At 46.1% G+C, this 19,753-nt stretch overlaps 1 protein-coding gene across 1 annotated transcript in view; it reads right to left on the reverse strand.

Moving 5' to 3' along the window:
• The window catches only part of SNX22 (sorting nexin 22), a 168,964-nt gene extending 151,498 nt beyond the window's left edge, over nucleotides 1–17,466 (reverse strand). Inside the window, exon 1 of the mRNA XM_085643995.1 lies at nucleotides 16,687–17,466. Coding sequence (XP_085500121.1) covers nucleotides 16,687–16,749 — 63 coding nt within the window. The 5' untranslated portion in view covers nucleotides 16,750–17,466. The remainder of the gene's footprint in view (nucleotides 1–16,686) is intronic.
• Nucleotides 17,467–19,753: the final 2,287 nt, after the last annotated feature.

Consider the following 19,753-nt stretch of genomic DNA (forward strand, 5'->3'; position numbering starts at 1 on the left):
ACTGCCAATAAGGTCAAGGGAGCCACAGGTCAAAAAAGTTTGGGAACCACTGCTCTAATACCACGGATTCTGCCTCTTATTTTGACTGAGTTATTCTTACTAGACTTTACCGCATAAAAATAGTACAGGTAATTTAAATATTTACCACATAAATTGGCGCCCGAATAGGGACACTTTCTCATCTCACGCGCCGGAGGTGTGTTGCAGGCCCGGTCTCCTGCCACAGCCGGACGGACAACAACGCGTACCCGCAGGATTTCCTGTATCTCCCTCCGACCAAGCGGGGGTGACTGAGGCTGCGATCAACACCCAGACGAGGCGGTGAGAAGTGCGAAGTATCCCGACCAGAGCCTAGCTGAGAGAGCAAGATCCGAGGTATACAGAGGCCCACCAGGTTCCGAAGTTCCGAGTCGAGTCGAGTCCAGTCCGGTCCAGTTCAGTTCAGTTCCGAGGCCTTCCGTTCCGTGCTACCCGGTGAGTACCGTTGCTGGGGAGGCAGTTAGACGTGCACATTAATTTGTGCCGGTCCTGACGGGTTTGGGTACACAGATCCGGTCTGCACTGTTTTAGCAGTGTATCTGTACTGTTTAGCAGTATATCCAGTATGTTCATGTATATAATTCAGTATTATCTAGTATTAATATTATGCCAGTAACTAGTTTTCTTCTAAATTGTCATTGTCCGTTAAATGTTAAATGTTAAATGTTAAATGTTTTACTGTGTTCAAAAATTGTGGTATGAATGAGTGTTCATTATTGTGTTTATTGTATTAATCGTGTTCAAGGTCGGTTCAAGTAAGAATCAAGTAGGAAGGTTTAAAAATGCCGTTCTTTTCAAAATTAAGACAGATCAAAACTAGAAAAGGAGTGCTCGAAGAAGCTGTTCCCATTCCACCTAGGGACACTCCAGGGTACTTTATGTATCATAAACATGGTCTAGATGCCGTATTATATCTTGACTTATGGGTGGACTACACCAAGGATCTAGCAGAAAGTCAGAGGTGGCCCGCAGCTGGGACATGGGATGCAGATTGCATCATGAGAGTAGAAGAAGAATTATGGAAAAAGAAAGCCAGACAGTCACAGAAAGATGCCATTGAGTTATGGCGTAAAGAATCACATAGGCGCACAGAGAAAGCGCTCAGACTGGAAGAGAAAAGTAGGGAGAACTCAAATAGAGCCCGAGAAAACGTATTAGTTGAGGAAGGTATCCGAGTAAAAACAGAACAAGTAGACAGACAACGAAATACTCTTATGAATGGTATGTATCCTCTTTTAGCCGAAGGTTTACCTAAGGCCACCCCGGAAATACCGAAAGATTTGCCACCCCCATTACTCCCGATTAAAGCACATCCCAAGACCGCAAAAGATATTTTCCTTTCCTCCTATTTAGACGATGTAGCTCCGGAATATGTTAATGTTCCACCACACACGCCACCTGTCGATGGTGCTCAACGCCGAGAACAAACTCCTCCGCGCAATCCCACAGGTCCATCTGTTTCCACCGCTTTTCCTGCATCCACAGTCTCTACCTTACATCCCACGAATCCTTTCGTGCCTAGCACCTCAGAAGGTGCGACAGCAATTTTTGCCACGCCACCATCACGAAGTAAATCGTCTCTTAGAGATTTAGCAAACCAACGTACACCCCAAATAGCAACGTCCGACATGTTTAAAGAACATCCTGTAGATTGTAGATATGATCCAGTGCCCGGTAAAAATGACAGAATGGTGCTATCATCACTACGTATACGACGAGCTTCAATATATTTAACGACGCTACCAGGAATGATTAAACATTTAGACAATATATATCGCTTTGTCCAAACAGGGCAAGGCCCTGAAAGTATTGACGAAGCCATGGAATACCAGAAAGCGGATATACAGAGACAACTGTTACGTTTCTTCATAAATTGCTTGATCAGAGACAGAGATAGGTCCGAGGTAGACCAGGATGAAATGCAAGTACTTACCCGATGGGGTCAGAATATATCAGAGGGAAAACATGATAAACAGACATGTATAGTAGCTATGTGCCGAAAGATCCGCAAAGAAGTAGAACGAATACATAAAGCCAGATTGGAGGCAGACAAAACTGAATCAGAGGGAGAGGAGGAGGAAGAATCAGAAATGCCCACAGGACAATTAGAAACGATAGCCTATGTAGGTAGGGGAAGACCTTGTAACAATACCAGATACTTTAATGACCCGATACGTCCGATACGTCCAGAATGTAACAGACATTTTCAAGCCCCTATGTTAAATACGAAGTCCCCTGAACACTTATTCCAGGCTGCTGATAAATTACTCCGAGACCGAAGGGGGTATCATATGCTCGATTCTATGGATGAACAAGAGTTAGCCAGGTCAGCAGTACAATGGGCTGACAGTTCTGAAAAATACAGTGATGATGCGTTAGCACACACGTTTTTGAATCTCACCCCAGACGAACAGCGTTTAGCTGGTATATACATGATACAACACCTCGTTATATTATATAGAAGCCAACACTCCGATCCTGGTCCCCTACCTGATATACTGATAGAATTACTCACGAATAAATGGAGAGGTTCAGGTACTGATTTAATTAAGGAAATTCTAGAATATCGACACCAGTACATTGTCTTCGTATGCCCAGAACATGTTTCAGTTCCCCCCAAGTTGGAAAGAAAAACGTATCACATAGACAGACAGAATCCCCTACGCGAAGTACACCCAATCAGAGGTCAGGACAATATTTTTAAACGCGTGTTTGTGTACGCGCCCATAACTAAAATTGAATTATTAGAAATGAAGAAAGTGGTACCTAGCCATGACAAAGACCCAGCAGGTTTCCACCGTGAGATAAAAGACATGTTACTCATGGGAGAGTATACTTATCCCGACATTATGAAAATATTGAAAGTTTTATTGCCTGCCGGTATTTACGAGAAACTCAAAGAAAAGGAATGGGAGGTGGGAGACCAAAAGATAGATTGGACAGCATTAGAAAACGAAGAAAAGGCCCGAGCTGCAGGTTCAGGGCTTGGGGAAAGGACTACAGCATTACCAGGATTACTAGTGCAGGTACTACCACGTTTATTAACTACGAAAAAGGAAGACTGGGGTGCAATCTCAGCCTGTAAACAAAAACAAGATGAAGACACTAGTGATTTCTATTCCCGATTTGAAAAATGTTTTGGTATTAATAGTGGCATAAAAGCAAGTAGTGAGTCATACCCACATCTGTTTGTGACAAAATTAGTTGAAAATTCTCTGCCCCAAGTTAAGGGTAGAGTATTAAAATTCGAGAGTACTTGGCAAGGTAACACACCGTCACAGATGTTACAAATGTTACAATATCATCACAATAGAATTAGAGAAGAACAAGAACATGAACAAAGACGTATGAAAGACACGAAAATGAAAATGCTTGTTGCTCAGTCAGTTCCAGCTGACGGTCATAAAAAGGGTACGACACAGTCAAATGATACAGTAGGTCCTGTTAGAGGGACATGCAACTATTGTAAACAGCCAGGTCATTATATACACGATTGCGCAGTTCTGAAACATAATATCTCTACGGGTATAACGAAAGAGAGACCACGTCCGCCTAGACAGGATCAGATCCATCAACAAGTACCTCAGAATATACAGCCTATGCCAGCTGTACAACAGACCGCACCACAACCACAACAACAACTACAACAACAGCCACAGCCTATTGCTGCAACACAAAACACGACACAACAGATGTACCAGTATGCACAAAATGACTATCCAGAGTATCAGCGCTACACATGAAATAGCCTAGAGAGGGAAGTTGGCTTACCCCTTATTGAGGTTCCAGTAGATCAAGAGGGTCCTTATGTACAGAGTCAGGTATTAGGGAAAGACAGAAAGTTTCTACTCGATACAGGGGCAAGCAGAACCACTATCCGTCACAGCGAAGTCCCAGGGGTACCCCTCTCAGGCTCACAAAATATTTCCCTTGGTTTTTCAGGAAAGCCTACTGTTAACGAAGTATCGCAACCACTTGCATTTACAGTCGGTCCATTAACACGGACTACAGATCTATTACTTACGAAATCATGTCCAGAAAACTTGTTAGGTATAAAAACATTGAAGGCTCTAGGAGCTGTAATATGTTGTTCTCCGGAAGGAGTACGACTATTTTTGCGTGACTTTAAAGGTCACTACGTGTCTAGAGACATGGATCACCGGCTACAGAATCTACCTGCACATTTATGGGCGCAAGGCCCCACTGATGTAGGTTGTATGCACATTACACCATATCGAGTCACAATCAAAACAGGAGTGGTACTACCACGAATACGACAATACAAGTTACCCCCAGATGCTGTTGTGGCTTTACTGCAAATCATTGACGAGCTCATTGCACAAGGAGTGGTTGTGGAAACCGACTCCAATGTATGTAATTCCCCGATAATTCCGATTCTTAAACGAACTGATCCAAAAGCACCACCAGTATATCGATTAGTTATTGATCTGCGAGAATTAAATAAATGCATTGTACCACAATACCCCGTGGTCCCAGATATCTCTTCATTGCTAACAGCCATAGATTCAGAAGCAACGTTCTTTACTGTAATTGATCTCAAAAACGCTTTCTTTAGCGTCCCAATCGATCCGGAAAGCCAATATTTGTTCGGATTCAGTTTAAATGGACGAAGTTTTAAATTCGCACGCGCACCTCAAGGATTCACAGAAAGCCCCAGCATCTATAGCCAAGCACTGAAAAGAGAACTTGACAGTATCCACATGCCAGCTAACACTGCCCTGCTTCAATACGTCGATGATCTGCTGATCACCGCCCGAAGCGAACCTGAATGTGAGAAAGCATCACTGACGGTTTTACATTTCTTAGCAGACAAGGGGCACAAAGTGTCCCCTTCAAAGCTACAATTCTGTGTCCAGCAAGTTGTGTACCTTGGGCACTTGCTGTCCAAGGGGGGAAGACAGCTTACACCCGACCGTATCCAGTTAATTGTTAACATGCCGCCACCCAAGACACAAAAGGAGGTACGGGCATTCATAGGCCTCACTTCGTACTGTAGGCAGTGGATCCCTCAATATGCATTTCTAGCGAAACCACTCATTCAGTTGACAACACAGGAGGCAGCGACATCGACTGTCCTCCCTTGGACTCAGGAACATACACAAGCTTTTGAAAGCTTAAAGAAAGCTTTATGCCAAGCACCTGTTTTAGCAACGCCATGTTACAGCAAACGTTTTACACTTTTTGTTACAGAACGTGAAGGTACTGCTTTGTCAGTACTCACGCAGGAACAGGCAGGATCACACAAGCCATGTGCTTATTTTTCTAGTACATTAGATCCCGTAGCTCAGGCTCTTCCTGCGTGCCTGAAATCAGTCGCAGCAACAGCTTTAGCAATCAGACAAAGCGATGCCATAGTGTTAGGACATCAATTGACAGTACAAGTACCACACGCAGTAGAGGTTCTCTTGAACCGGACCCAAACACAACACTTGACTATAGCAAGACTGACGGGTTATGAATTGACATTGTTCCAGCCACACATAGAAATCCGACGTTGTAGTACATTAAATCCTGCCACACTTTTGCCATTAAGTGGAACAGACCCATTGGCACATGATTGTATTGAAGTTATTACTATTACGACGAAACCCAGACAAGACTTGACAGATATTCCATTATCAGATCCAGACCTGACATTGTATGTAGATGGTTCATGCATGAGAACAAATACAGGAGAATTAGTGGCCGCTTATGCAGTCACAACAGACACTGAAATTATTGAAACAAATTGTATCGATACCGTGTCAGCTCAAGCAGCAGAGCTCATCGCTCTGACACAAGCCTGTATTCAAGCCAAAAATAAGAAAGCCAACATATACACAGATTCACGTTATGCATTCGGAGTCGTCCATGACTTCGGCGTGCTTTGGCGAGAGAGAGGTTATTTAACTTCTCACGGAGCCCACATCCAGCACAGTCCCCTTATTCAAGCTCTGTTAGATGCAATACATCTGCCGACTGCAATATCGATTATGAAGTGTAAAGCCCATACAAAAGTGACTGACATTATTTCTCAGGGTAACGACCTAGCTGATAGAACAGCTAAACAGACTGCTCAGAATCAGACTCATCCAACTGACACGACAAAGACAATAGTTCCGACACCAACACACTGCATGACAGTTAAAGATCCCGCCCTTGATGTAATTGACATACAGACACATACTACACCAGAAGAAATAAAGAGATGGACTGAATTAGGAGGGATCCAAACAGATCAAGGATGGATGACGAAGGGGAAATCTATATGGTTTCTCCCCGACTCAATGGTTCAGGTCATCATTAACACTATACATAGTCCAGCGCACCTAGGAGAGAAAGCTATGCTAGACAGCATTCAACACATTTGGTTCAACAAACACTTGCGAGCAGCAGCTAAACAGAAAGTACGTACCTGCATGATTTGTTGTCAGTTCAATCCAGGAAAAGGCGTACCTGTAGAACAGGGTGGATTTCAACCCCCCGATCACCCTTTTGAAGTCCTCCAGATGGATTATATCCAGATGGAACGATGTCGAGGATTCAAATATGTCCTCGTAGTTGTATGCGCTCTTTCCCGGTGGACAGAGGCGTATCCCGTCTCAGATTACACTGCCCCGACTACTGCCAAACAGTTAGTTCGAGAATTCTTCCCACGATATGGTTTGCCCCGTGTCGTGTACTCAGATAATGGCCAGCCATTCTCATCCGAGCTAATGAAACATGTTTCACTCCTATTAGGCTACCAATGGAAATTCCACTGTGTCCGACATCCCGAGGCAGCAGGTCTCGTGGAGCGACATAATCAAACTCTGAAAATTAGACTGTCCAAAGTATGTAGAGAAAAAGGTGTCGACTGGATAGTAGCTTTACCGGTTGCGCTCTTTTACATGAGAATGGTAGCACACTCTCGAACAGGGCTATCCCCGTATGAGGTGATCTTCGGTAGACCACCAAATATGTGGGGGACGCCTACACCTCGTAAAATAACTGATGTTGATTGTAATATGCTGACAGATTACCTGGCTTCCTTGATGTCTGCACTACAATCTTGTCGTTCACAGGTAGCTGCAGCTTTTCCCGATAACACTGAGGTGAAGCCCCATGACGTGGTTCCGGGAGATATCGTATTTGTAAGGAACTTCGACAGAAGGAACCCGCTGGAGCCTCGCTGGCAGTCGCCTAAACTCGTCTTATTGACCACAAGGACAGCTGTGAAGATTGAGGGACGTAAAGGGTGGTTGCACTCGAGCCATATCAAAAAGTTTCATGGACTATCATCCGACTTGAATTTTCAGCCCTGCATTCCCTCACAGACTGACTCAAAACTCCCCCTGGTTGACAAAACTGAAAAACAAAACTATAAACTGAAACTAAGGTCTAGCAAGTCAGACAATTTGATTGTTTAAGTCCTCTCCAAGGTGAATCGGTTGAATTTGTCTCTGACATGTATCCTCTAGACCGAAATAGAGAGAGAAATAGACAGGAACAGCTCAAGAAACAGGCGTACTGTAAATCACTTCATAGTCACTGCATAGTGACATTGTTAATTATGTTTTTTCTAAGTCTTCTGATTATTATTTCCAGTATATTATTACACATGTATTACCCTATCTCCAAGCGTGCTTTCAATGCTACTGCCGAACATTCTTTTAGCGAATTACCCCCGCATGAGTTGTCCTATAGATTTGCGCTGCGCAACAACACATTCATTAGTATGTTACATCATTCTCATCAGACCAGCAATGCTACAAATTGTTGGATATGCGGCCGACTCCCTCCCTATCAGAAATACAAGGGAGTTCTGCCCCTCTTTCCGTACCCATTCACACACAATGGCTCCTGTGGAGCATGGTTTAGTTTGATTAATTCCCTAGATTCAAATTCAGTAGTTTATCAAGACAACTGGGTTTGGGGAAACCTGAACCTAGTTTTACTTAAGGTCTGCTACCTTAACAAGGAGGGATTTCCCAAAAGAACAGGAACTGATCTAGAAAATGAAGTATATGGATTAGGTAACTTTACACTTAATCTCATGATCCTGAATGTTGAATCCGAAGCTACACCAATCTTGCCCGCTATGTCAGTATTTCCAGTTAGAGGCGAATTATGTGTAAGAAAGAATGGTTCAATACACATGGGCCATAGTAAATGTACCACTGTAATAGAATTCAGTGATAAAGGCAAGTCTACATTTAGAGCTTCTCGTCACTCCTACTTCATTTGTGGTCACACCGCATACATACGCCTACCCCTAGATTGGGATGGTACCTGTTACATTGCATTCCTTCTGCCACCTGTTTTCCTAGCCCCGCCTGATTACCATAGGAATACCCATTTAGTACACAATAGACAGCAGAGAGATCTCCCGATTGTCGACTACACTGAAACAGCATGGGAGCAATATACAGATTTCAATAAAGGTTTCTTTCCCTACATAGGTACAGTCACTAATAGTAAGCTGATACGTAGATTAACTAGAACCCTTGAAGCAGTAGTGAATGAAACTACTTCCGCCTTAGGCAACTTAACAGAGGAGCAGTCTGCGATGCGGATTGTTGTTCTTCAAAATCGTCTTGTCCTTGACGTCATTCTGGCCGATAGGGGCGGAGCTTGTAGGGTCATCGGATCAAGTTGCTGTGTTTTCATACCAGAAAACGCGCCGTCAGTATATAAAGCCATAACTCGACTTCATAAAATCGTAAGCCAGATACACCAGAATCCAGGTACCTGGACTTGGTCCGGTTGGTTCTGGAGCGTGTTGTCAGCCTGGGGATGGAGGATCCTATCCTTCCTAGGTATTGGCTTTCTCATACTATTCAGTTGTTGCTTGTGTCTACAATGTGGGCCAGCGATTTGTGGTCTGTGTGCCACATCGTGTATCCCGCCTTCAAATTTTCATTCAAGATCCCGGAAGAAGAAAGAAGAACAAATGATGCTATATGAACAGATTGATGGATTGATGAAAATGGATATTTCATAAGGGTCCGTAGGGGACAAGGAGGGAATGAGGAAATATGAATTTTATGACCAGTTATGTCCCCTATCTTAGACCCCAACGGCTCCATGTACATGCTACAAGTACATGTATGTTCCCTCCAGTTCCAGCTATGAAGACGCAAATACATGTGCGTCCAACGTCAACATGCCCTCTTTTAGATCCGCCAGGAATGGGTCGAATATTCCATTCCTAAGTATGATTGGCCACCGACTTTATATGGTTCACTTTTCTAGTTTTACAGTTCAGGCGAGTAGGCCCTGAATTCTGTCATCAAGCCTTTTCCTGCTTCTGCCTCTGAAATGCTCCAGCCTGGACCTGCATCCGTGTCCATGAACTTTGTCTTACTCTCTGCGCGGCTAACGGTGCCTGACGCGGCCTGTTGCCTGCCAAAAACTGTATTCAGCCTTCAAGTTATCTGCTCCGCTCCTCACCCAATGCATTCCTGTCTAGTAGTTTAGGTAAACATCCTTCCAGCTACCGAGCAAAGGGCTCGGCCTCGCTGTCTTTATACAAGTAATTCATAGCCCCTGTTACCATGGAAGATTCCTGCCCCCTCGCATCTCGTGTAGACACATAGACGCTTGTACATGCACTAACAGTCAGTATAGAATAGATTCCGTCCGAGAGACCTTTCCTTTTGGATAAAACAGTTCCTTAAACAAAGATATTAGATACTATTTGGGATTAGGTTGACCTGACCCCCCAGACTTCTGTCTCCACATGTAGAGCTAAATGTCAATTCCCCTTCACCCTCTAGTTGCACGTCAATCACACGTCATACGGCTGCGCGCGCATCTCTGCCAAATATTTCTGCTGACACTGCAGGATTCTCTTATGGATCCACCCACTTGTGACATCATTTTAAATGACGTTTCTAGTATACGCCTGTATTTACGCCTATTTTCATTACGTATGTGTATTCTTATCTGTATTATCAGCTGTTACGCCTCCTGCATCTGTCTTAATGCAATGCTTTCCATATATAAATTGTTACTTGTCAATAATGTATTGCCTATCCCTTCCTGAACCTTCGTGGTGATGGAATAAGATTGCCTAGTTCGAACTATAATTCCTTTGTAAGGAATAAAGCCCTTTTCAGAAGCTCTAATACCACGGATTCTGCCTCTTATTTTGACTGAGTTATTCTTACTAGACTTTACCGCATAAAAATAGTACAGGTAATTTAAATATTTACCACACGAGGACAAGAGCCATAGCAGACTACAAGCATGTAGTGCCCAACCTCTGTTCCCTGTCTTTGGGCTGTTTGGCCACGCGCACCAGGTTGTATGGTTTGTGAGGCCCAGAGCTCAGTCATAAATTCTGTTTATCCTGGCCTGTCGACGAGGTCGCCCCAAAACATATCGGTACCAAGGAAGAAGAGCTGAAGAAGAGTCCAGAAGAACCTTTCACCCTCAACGAAGCACTACTTTCTGACAGAGCTTCGCTGGGTGTTAAATATGGTGATAAGTACAATTAATGGAATCCCCTGCAACTATGTTTGGTGTTGCCAGCTTCCTCGTTGCAGCCATTAGGTCAAGAAGGAATAGACAGGCAGCATTGGAGGAAATTAATTAGCTTTTATAAATCTGATCCACCGAGATAAATTATCTTTTCAACTATGAAACTGTTGGAATGTTTTTAAACTGTTTAATCATGTACTGTATACTTTTATGATTTTAAATAATCGAATAAAGTGGTTTTGATTGATGGTGATAAGTATTTGCACTGGCTAAAAGCAAAGGTTTCCCTCGGTCTCTTACCAGAGCATCAGCACCAAGGCATTACCCCTTTAAACTCACACCATAGATTTTAGTCATTCAAAAATGACCCTTTAAATGTATCACCCAAGCTGCACTGCCAAGGTCTTGTTCCCTCCTTTGTGGGTCCCTGGGAGGGCAGCCTGGTGCCCAGTTCTGGCTGACTACCACTTTACAAAATGAATAAATGCGTGGTTTAAGAAGGGCTGTGGAGCTTGGCATTTGTGGCACCCACTGGCCGCGCTTGGCATCTGGTGGCAATGGAGCTGCTTATAGCGCCTGAGCCTGAGTGCCAACAATAACTGAATGAGCCTGGCGCTGATAGGTGTCCAATCGAGGAAGCGCTGCATGCATGACCCAGCGTGTTGTGCATGTGAGGCACTCTGCTTTCCATCAGATGTGTGTGTGCATTTACATCCAGGCGCACCTATCATCAGCATCCTACCACCGACCTCCTCAACTCCCAAGCCTACCAGTTTGGCAGCGGTGTTTTTGCTAAGTGTCTCCGAGCGTTTGTCTCAGGTGGTCCAGCCTGACCTGGGAAAGGTTGCACATGCAACAGGTGCAACTTTGCTGGCACTTTCCACCTTTTAAAGCTCCGCCTTCTCCTCCACCTGTAAATGTAATATCTGTTGCACTGCATGTGCATGCCAGTTCTCTGACTTACAAAATACAACCTTGATCACGATAATGGGAGCGGTATAGAAACCTACATACAATTCAGGAAGGGCATACAAAAAATAGAACTAAATAAGTAATGAAAACTACAAATTGCCTACAACGTGAAGTACAGGTAGCATGCATCAATCATCAAAAAAACATAAGCGAACAGCATGCGTAATATTGATATTAAGCAGTAACCAGACTAAGCAGGAATATAATGATCTAAGAGGTTAAGGAGTGAGAGGCTAGTCACAGTGACAGACACCACAGGACAGGAGAGTAAAGGTCTTTGTTACTTTATCCAACGCCGTGACCCAACAGTAGAGCTGTATTAATCACAGTCTTCTCGGGTCTTCATCTAACAAGGTTGGAATGTTCTGATGTCAAGGTTCCACTGTAGGTCTGGAGCAAGCGGGAAGGAAACGGGGGTAGGGAGCCATCTCCAACTATCAGGGCTGGAATGTTCTAATGTCAAGGTTCTACTGCAGGACTACACTAAGCGGGAAGGAAACGGGGGTAGGGAGCCATCTCCAATTATCGGGCTGGAATGTTCTGACATCAAGGTTCTACTGCAGGACTACACTAAGCGGGAAGGGAACAGGGGTAGGGAGCCATCTCCAACTATCAGGGCTGGAATTTTCTGACATCAAGATTTTACTGCAGGACTACACCAAGCGGGAAGAGAACGGGGGTAGGGAACCACCATTAGACAAATGGAGAAAGGTGGACATAAACATATAACTACAAGACTGTTATTGAGAAATTGGGCATACAGGAGTTATGGAGATACTGAGTAAAAGCAGCAGGCATAACTAAGGATGCTACATCATAAATATGGGATTAGATTGTGAGCTGCCGGTGTTTCTCATTGAGAAAGTTCCTAAGGAGGGTTCTGAAACTCAGAAAGCAGAGGCATTCCGGGACTATTGCACGAGAACGATCTGCAAAGCATGGACTTTTCCTGAAAAGTGGGGTGGAGCGGGATCTTCCTGTCCATACAATGATGAGAGCAGGAGCCTCTGGAAAAGCAAAGGTTCAGGGTGAGATATTTAGGAGTTTCGAGGTTCGGCGCTCTAAATGTGATGCAGGACGTTCTCACAGAGCAGTAACCTCAACTGGAAACAAATTAGGATAAGCAAGATCAGGGCTAAAAAGTTCCCAGTTTTTAGTATTTATGAGAAACTCAGCAGCTGTATGTAAAATCACCATGAGAGAGGCCGGGACTGTTCTTGGTAAACCAGTAAGGAGGGAGGAGGGGACAGGAGATTACCATAATCTCAACTGCTTGCTTCAAATCCCGGAAGGACAAAATACGTTTAGGATTCTTGGGGGTGGTTCGTGGCCGACTTAGTCATAGATTCGATGTGACGTCTGAGTTCAAGATCTGATTCAAGCAGGAAACCAAGGGTTTGGGTGGATGGGCAACTTTGCTGTGATAGCTCTCGTTTTTAGGGATTCAAGGCAGAAAAGATTGGTTCCAGGGTCAGGTTTGGGAGTTAAGAGAAGAAATTCAGTTTTCAACACATTACATTTGAGGTGCTTTTTCTGCATCCATTTGAGGATAATCTAAAATTAGGATTTTATTTTGAAGATGCTCAACTCGGGGGAGCCCAGTTAGAGAGAAACCTGGGTGTAATCTGTGTATTGGTGTAAAGAGACAACAAGCCCTTTAAGGAGTTCACCCAAGGGTTCAACATAGACATTGTTGCATGGTTTGGGGGAAGAGATCAGAGATGGTGATGGTCAGCCGTATCCAGTACGATGAGAGGGCAGTGGTGGCCATTATCAAAAGGGCAAATGATGTCATCATTGACCATAAGAGTTGCAGAACACTTCATGTGGCTAAAGTGCCCTGCTGCACATTGGAGCTACGCCAGTCCTATATCAAATATCGTAGAAAAATAACATGTTCAAACGTCAAGGACAGTGAGAACTAAAAGTGCATGATGAGAAGACTCCATCAATTTGGGCATCACTTTATGGAGGGTTTGAGGATCTCTCTCCCAACATCTTTGCTTTTGTTACATGTGATGTCCCAGAAATAGGTGGGTTTTAATTTTTGGTCGCACAATAGCACAAGAACATAGCAAATTGTTCCTCCTTTTGGTATCTCTAAAGCACGCTTATTCATACTGAGTAAGCTGTGAGACATATAAAATATTCATACATTTGTCCAACTTCACAAGAACTTGTAGTCCATCAATAACCTTTTCCAGTACAAGTTTTTTCGCTCAATCCTGGTAAAGTGAAGTGCTATCTGCATCTCTGTTTTAGCCAAGCCAGAAGGACCCAAGGACATTTACACATTGGGGAACTTTGAAATGACTTTCATATTTCACTATACTAATTCAACACTATCCTTTATGGGTTCCGGAGTAGCGTGCTACTTGCCGAAAAAGCGCTTCGATGGCTCGTCAGGGGTAGTAAGCGCTATATAAATGCAATTATAATTATAATATATATTAGGTATCACAGAAGGGTCCGCCCGACAGCCATCAAAGGTGGCTCCAAAGAGATCTCCTTTTGGACGTCTTTGAAAGAACTTGGATCTAAAAATGGCTGGAATCGCAGCTTTACACTCCCTTCCACCCTGCCCCTGTCACTAACACCTGCGTAAACAGTGTGTGGACGGTCCAGGGTGTTGAATGCTGTATAGAAACCCTGCGGTGCTGAAGGAGCACTCCTGGAAAAACCTAACAAGCCCAGCAGACTACGGGGAATTTTAAGTCACACCGCAGCTTCTGTTCCATTTAACAGCACAAAACCGGATTTTAGAAGTAATCCCGCCGTGACTAAAGACAGTCTCAGAGAGGGCATTGGTCACCTCTGATTAGTGCCTGTTCGCCAGAGGAGTAAGCCCTTCCACCCCCCCCCCCCCCCCCCACACCCACCCCCCACAGTGAGAAGCAATTTCCTTAGACCATAGTTAAATTCATTGCATGCATGGCCATGCGCTGTCTATTGCCTGGTAGCTTGACGAGCACCCACCCCCTCCTGGCTTGACCAATGTATGGATGAGATGACGGGAACTGACCTTTGCTCTGGCCAAACGGGTTCCTCCGCTCATCAGTGCTCAAGATTTCCACCCTATAAGTTAGCTTAGAGTCGTTTTTTAAAGCTCACATGTTATTTTTCACATACGGTCCCCAAAACAAAACGCGCCCTTTAAATATGACTTGTAAGTGGCACGCACGGTGGTACAGTGGCGCCCACTCGTACCTGGGCGACAATTCGAATGCAGGGAAGCGCATGGCACATAAATACCTCCCTGGCACAGGCAAGAACCCTGACTCTGACCGCGAGGGGCGTCTGAAGTATCCCGCAGTGACAGTGAGAGTCAGGAGAAGTGTCCTGGCACTGGCAGACGGGCATACTGGCACAACAACTGGACGTCGCTGTAAGTATGGCAACGACAGAGATCACTAGAAGCAGGAGAATCTTGGCACTGACAGTGAGGATCACTTATCACTCTGGCACTGACAGCGAGGGTCACGAATCATCCTGGCACTGACAGCGAGGGTCAGTAATCACCCTGGCACTGACAGCGAGGGTCACTAATCATCCTGGCACTGACAGCGAGGGTCAGTAATCACCCTGGCACTGACAGCGAGGGTCACTAATCATCCTGGCACTGACAGCGAGGGTCACTTATCACTCTGGCACTGACAGCGAGGGTCACTAATCATCCTGGCACTGACAGCGAGGGTCAGTAATCACCCTGGCACTGACAGCGAGGGTCACTAATCATCCTGGCACTGACAGTGAGGGTCACTTATCACTCTGGCACTGACAGCGAGGGTCAGTAATCACCCTGGCACAGACAGCGAGGGTCAGTAATCACCCTGGCACAGACAGTGGTAAGCACGGAGACACTCTTGCACAGACAGTATGGGTCACTGAGAGAATCCTGGCACTGACAGTGAGGGTCACGGAGAGAATCCTGGCACTGACAGTGAGGGTCACGGAGAGATTCCTGACACTGACAGGGAGGGTCACCGAGTGAAACTTGGCACTGACAGTGAGGGTCATTGGAAATACGCTGGCTCCGGCTGTAAGGTCACTGGAAGTACCATGGCACAGACAACAGACACCCAGACAGACACTCACCAGGAGTGTCATGCCAGTAACAGAGAGGGCACTCGAAGCATCCTGAAACTGACAGTGAGGACCCGGAGGCAACCTTGCACAGACATTATGGGTCACCGTAAGAATCCTGGCACTGACGGTGAGGGTCACTGACAGAATCCTGGCACTGACGGTGAGGGTCACTGACGTATCCTGGCACTGCCACTAAAAGTCACTAGGAGTTTGCTGGCCCTTACAGTGATGCAAAATAATTATCCAAACACTAGGAGTAAGGACCCTGGAGACAGCCTTGCACAGACAATATGGGTCACTGGAAGGATCCTGACTCTAACAGTGAGGGTCACTGGGAGAATCCTGGCACTGACTGTGAGGGTCACTGGCAGAATCCTGGCACTGACGGTGAGGGTCACTGACAGAATCCTGGCACTGACGGTGAGGGTCACTGACAGAATCCTGGCACTGACGGTGAGGGTCATTGGCAGCAGAGCCACTGGAACCAACCTGGCACTGACAGTGAGGGTCACTGACAGAATCCTGGCACTGACGGAGAGGGTCACTGGCAAAATCCTGGCCCTGACGGTGAGGGTCACTGACAGAATCCTGGCACTGACAAAATCCTGGCACTGACGGCGAGGGTCATTGGTAGCAGAGGCACTGAAAGCAATCTGGCACTGACAGTAAGAGTCACTGACAGAATCCTGGCACCGCCGGTGAGGGTCACTGGCAGTACAGTCACTGGAAGCATCCTGGAACTGACAGTGAGGGTCACTGACATAATCCTGGCACTGACGGTGAGGGATATTGGCAGTAGAGTCACTGGAAGCATCCTAGCACTGACACTCAAGTATCTGTGCAGGGAAGGTGAGGGCCGCTGGGAGCATCCTGGCATAGCCGGTGAGAATGGCAAGACGCGCTGGAGATGGCGAGGGTGTCACACAAGTGGCGACATGAAGACGTAGGGGGTTGGGGAGAGAAAATGCATGGAACGAAGAAGGCAGAGAAAAGAAAAGTAGAGTGAACACGATAAACGGAGAATAAGGGAATGCGGACGGACAGAGCGCCGGGTCGGTCTCCCAAGTGAGGGCTGGGACAAACTCCCGACGATCCCCGCGCACAGCGCGCGCGCCCGGTACTCACCGTGCGCGCTCTCTCCGGGCTCGGCCGCCCCGGTCCCATGGACGGAATGTACACCTCGATCATCCTGGGCAGGGTGGGTGAGATCCGGAGCTCTTTGTCCCAGGATTAGTTGTATGCCCGGGGCACGCACCGCCTCTGTGCAGTGAACTCTCAGGTGCGCCGGGCTCTCTCCTGCCCCGTGTCCGGACCCTGCTCCGGGCAGTGTTGGAGAGTATCCCCCGGCCGCAGTGTGCCTGGTCCGGGGTCTCCGTCCTCCTCTCTGTACCTGGTTCTGCCTCAGCCTCTCGTCCTCGGGTCTCTGCCTGCCCTCGGGCCAGTGTGTGACTCGGGTGACAGCGGGGCGGGGCCAATTGTCAGGAGGAGGGGCGTGGAGGGCTGGGACCCTGCATGGTTCATTCATGAAGCTGCAGCTCCCACGCTCGTGGCACGGAGTAACTATCTGTCTAGCGCCGTCTAACTCGGCGAGGTATGTCAGTCTTTCCGCAGAGTCCTCCCGTCACTGCTATCGCCGCTCCCGCTCACTCATTCAGTTTTCCTTCCCACACACCGCGGCGGGGAGAAAGGCAGAGGAAGCGGCTGGCAGGAGATACCACTGACCGCGGTCTTGAGTCACAGTGCAGCCCGGACAGCCCGAGGTGGGCAGGCATCAGAAGGACGGCCCACAAATAGAACAAGAATCGCCCAAAGTGAAATGCACGTGATAAATCGAAGAATGACAGAGGGCAGCTCACGAGACCAAGTGAAAGGCAGGCTGCACTGCCCAGACACAAGGCACCTGCCCATGCGCAACGCACTTCACAAGCGGGCAGAGCAGCAAGAAACTTAAAAGGCTGAGCCCAGAGGCGGGCACAGTGCTTGGCTTGCTCCCATCTCCCAACACACCAGCGGAGCTGTGGCATGCTTTGGCATGTAAAGCAAGCAAAAGTGTCTTGCGGAAGTGTTACAAAAGAGTCTACGATTAGAAATAGATACAATTCTTTAACATATGTGTTTCAATTAGGCACATTTGATAATATCATTGCATTAAGGGATTGGTGAACAGTTGCCAGGGCTGGAATGGTAAACAAAATTCTCTGGGAACCCATAAATTGGAGGTCAGCGTGTGACAGAGGAAGGAGGAGCTGAGCCACGAGGGGCGGATCCTAAAAAGCACAGTCTGACAGTCAACTCATTTTTTTTTAAATCTGATGCAAATAAATTGAGAATGACAAATGTGACAGCAAATCTGTTCTAGCTTGCTTATTTAGTCCCAAAGAGGCGGCATTTGAAAATATCTTACAGGTTAAGACACCTGCTGAAGACATCTATGTGTCCCCAGCCATTCCGAGGAGATCATACCAGTTATAACATAACTCTGGTGGTTAATGCAGTTCTGGGAGAGTTCTGCGTTTTGTCCAATCACAGTCTTGACTCAAATGTAGCATAGAAGGTTAATGTTCCTGCTGCAAAACACATCATGTAACATGGAGATCACAGTTTTATATTTTATGTAGATAGGTAAATGGGCTACTGCTTTTGACACAGAGACCATTTTGTTACTGCCAGTTGATAATTTGCAATCCTTCTACTATAGCACAGGGATCTATTTACCAGCATCAAGGAGCTGCAAGCAAACTGTACAGTCACGGGTTTAGATCTTTTTTAGGGGTTTTCATAATTTTTTGTTACTCTAAAATTGCAAAGAAGGGCTCCCCTGGGAATGAATAAAGTCTTGTTAGTACAGGCATCCCCAATCACTGTATTAGGTTTTATATCCTGGCTTTGATGTTTCTCACAACTGTTCACTCTTAACGTATAGGGGCCAATAACAATGCAGCCCGTAAAGGCTCCGACCGACAGTTGGAGCCTTCTGGGTCGCATCGTAATCAGCTGCTTGGTTTAAATTCTGACTGCCGCAGTACAATGCTAGCGGTCAAAAAGTAAACCCACCGGTCATTCCGGCTGGTTTCCGATGGGCTTATGGAGCCCATTGGCCAGTCAGAGGTGGCTTGTAATCCCAAAGTGCGGGCCTTTCTGCCCTTGGGATTATGATGCACAGTTTCTAGCATGGTTCCAATGCCGGCCTGTCCGACATGGAAACCATGTCGGAAAGCGTGTTTGGGGGCCCCCAGCAGGGCACAGGGGGCACCTGTTGATCCCTACACCTTGTGGCAGGCACCTTTAGGTGCCTGCCACAGGGTGCAGGGATGAACAACACCTCTCATTTCTGAATGGGAGCTTGTGTGGCAGCTGATTTATGACTGTAACATGAGCTCCCATTGAGAAATGGGAGTAGGCGACCAAACAGTGTTCGGTCACATTGTAATCAGCCGGTCGGGACCGCTGACCGGAGGTCAGTCGGACCCAGGACCAAGACAGTGTCAGGAGACGCAAGTCAGTCCAAAATCGTAATCAGGCCCAAAATGTCTACCAGTATGGACAATATGTGATTCCTACAACTTATAGCCCTCGTTGTATTAAGTAACATTTCCTGTATATTGATCTACACACTTGTATGTTTGCTTGTGTCTCTGTGTGTGATGTAAGGCACTTTGACATCCTACACTTGGATGAGTAGCGCTAGAACAGAGCAAAATAAAAAAAATAATTATCAGGTGCCATTTAAATGATTGTCAGTGTAATTACTGATGCACACAGATACATCTTACATCCTTACTGTGCTGTAAAGAGTCTTCCAGACACAATCCAAGATGTTTAGTAATATCTTTAATGGAGCTTGCAAATCAGCTTCCACATCTATCCCAGTACATCCATTGAATGCCCCTTGAGCATTCCTTCAGTCTTAACATTCTTTTGGAACTGATGACATCGTGGTGTCATTTACACATTACTACATGTGCCAGCACATCTCTTACATAGAGTCGTTGAACAAAATCAAAACCTGCCTCCAAGTCATAGTTTCTATTAAGTACTCATGAAGGGATAAACTATGTGCCCTTGTTTCCCCTCGAAAAGCACTGACACCCGGGGCCTCATTAATGAGGTTTTGGTGCAGGGCAGTGCCACAATGCTTCTTGCTGTGCTGCCCTGCGTCAAAAGAAAAGGGCTGATAAGATACAGTGTCTTG

This window comes from Triturus cristatus, chromosome 3_1, assembly GCF_964204655.1.
Source record: "Triturus cristatus chromosome 3_1, aTriCri1.1, whole genome shotgun sequence".
In the NCBI taxonomy this organism is placed as follows: domain Eukaryota; kingdom Metazoa; phylum Chordata; class Amphibia; order Caudata; family Salamandridae; genus Triturus; species Triturus cristatus.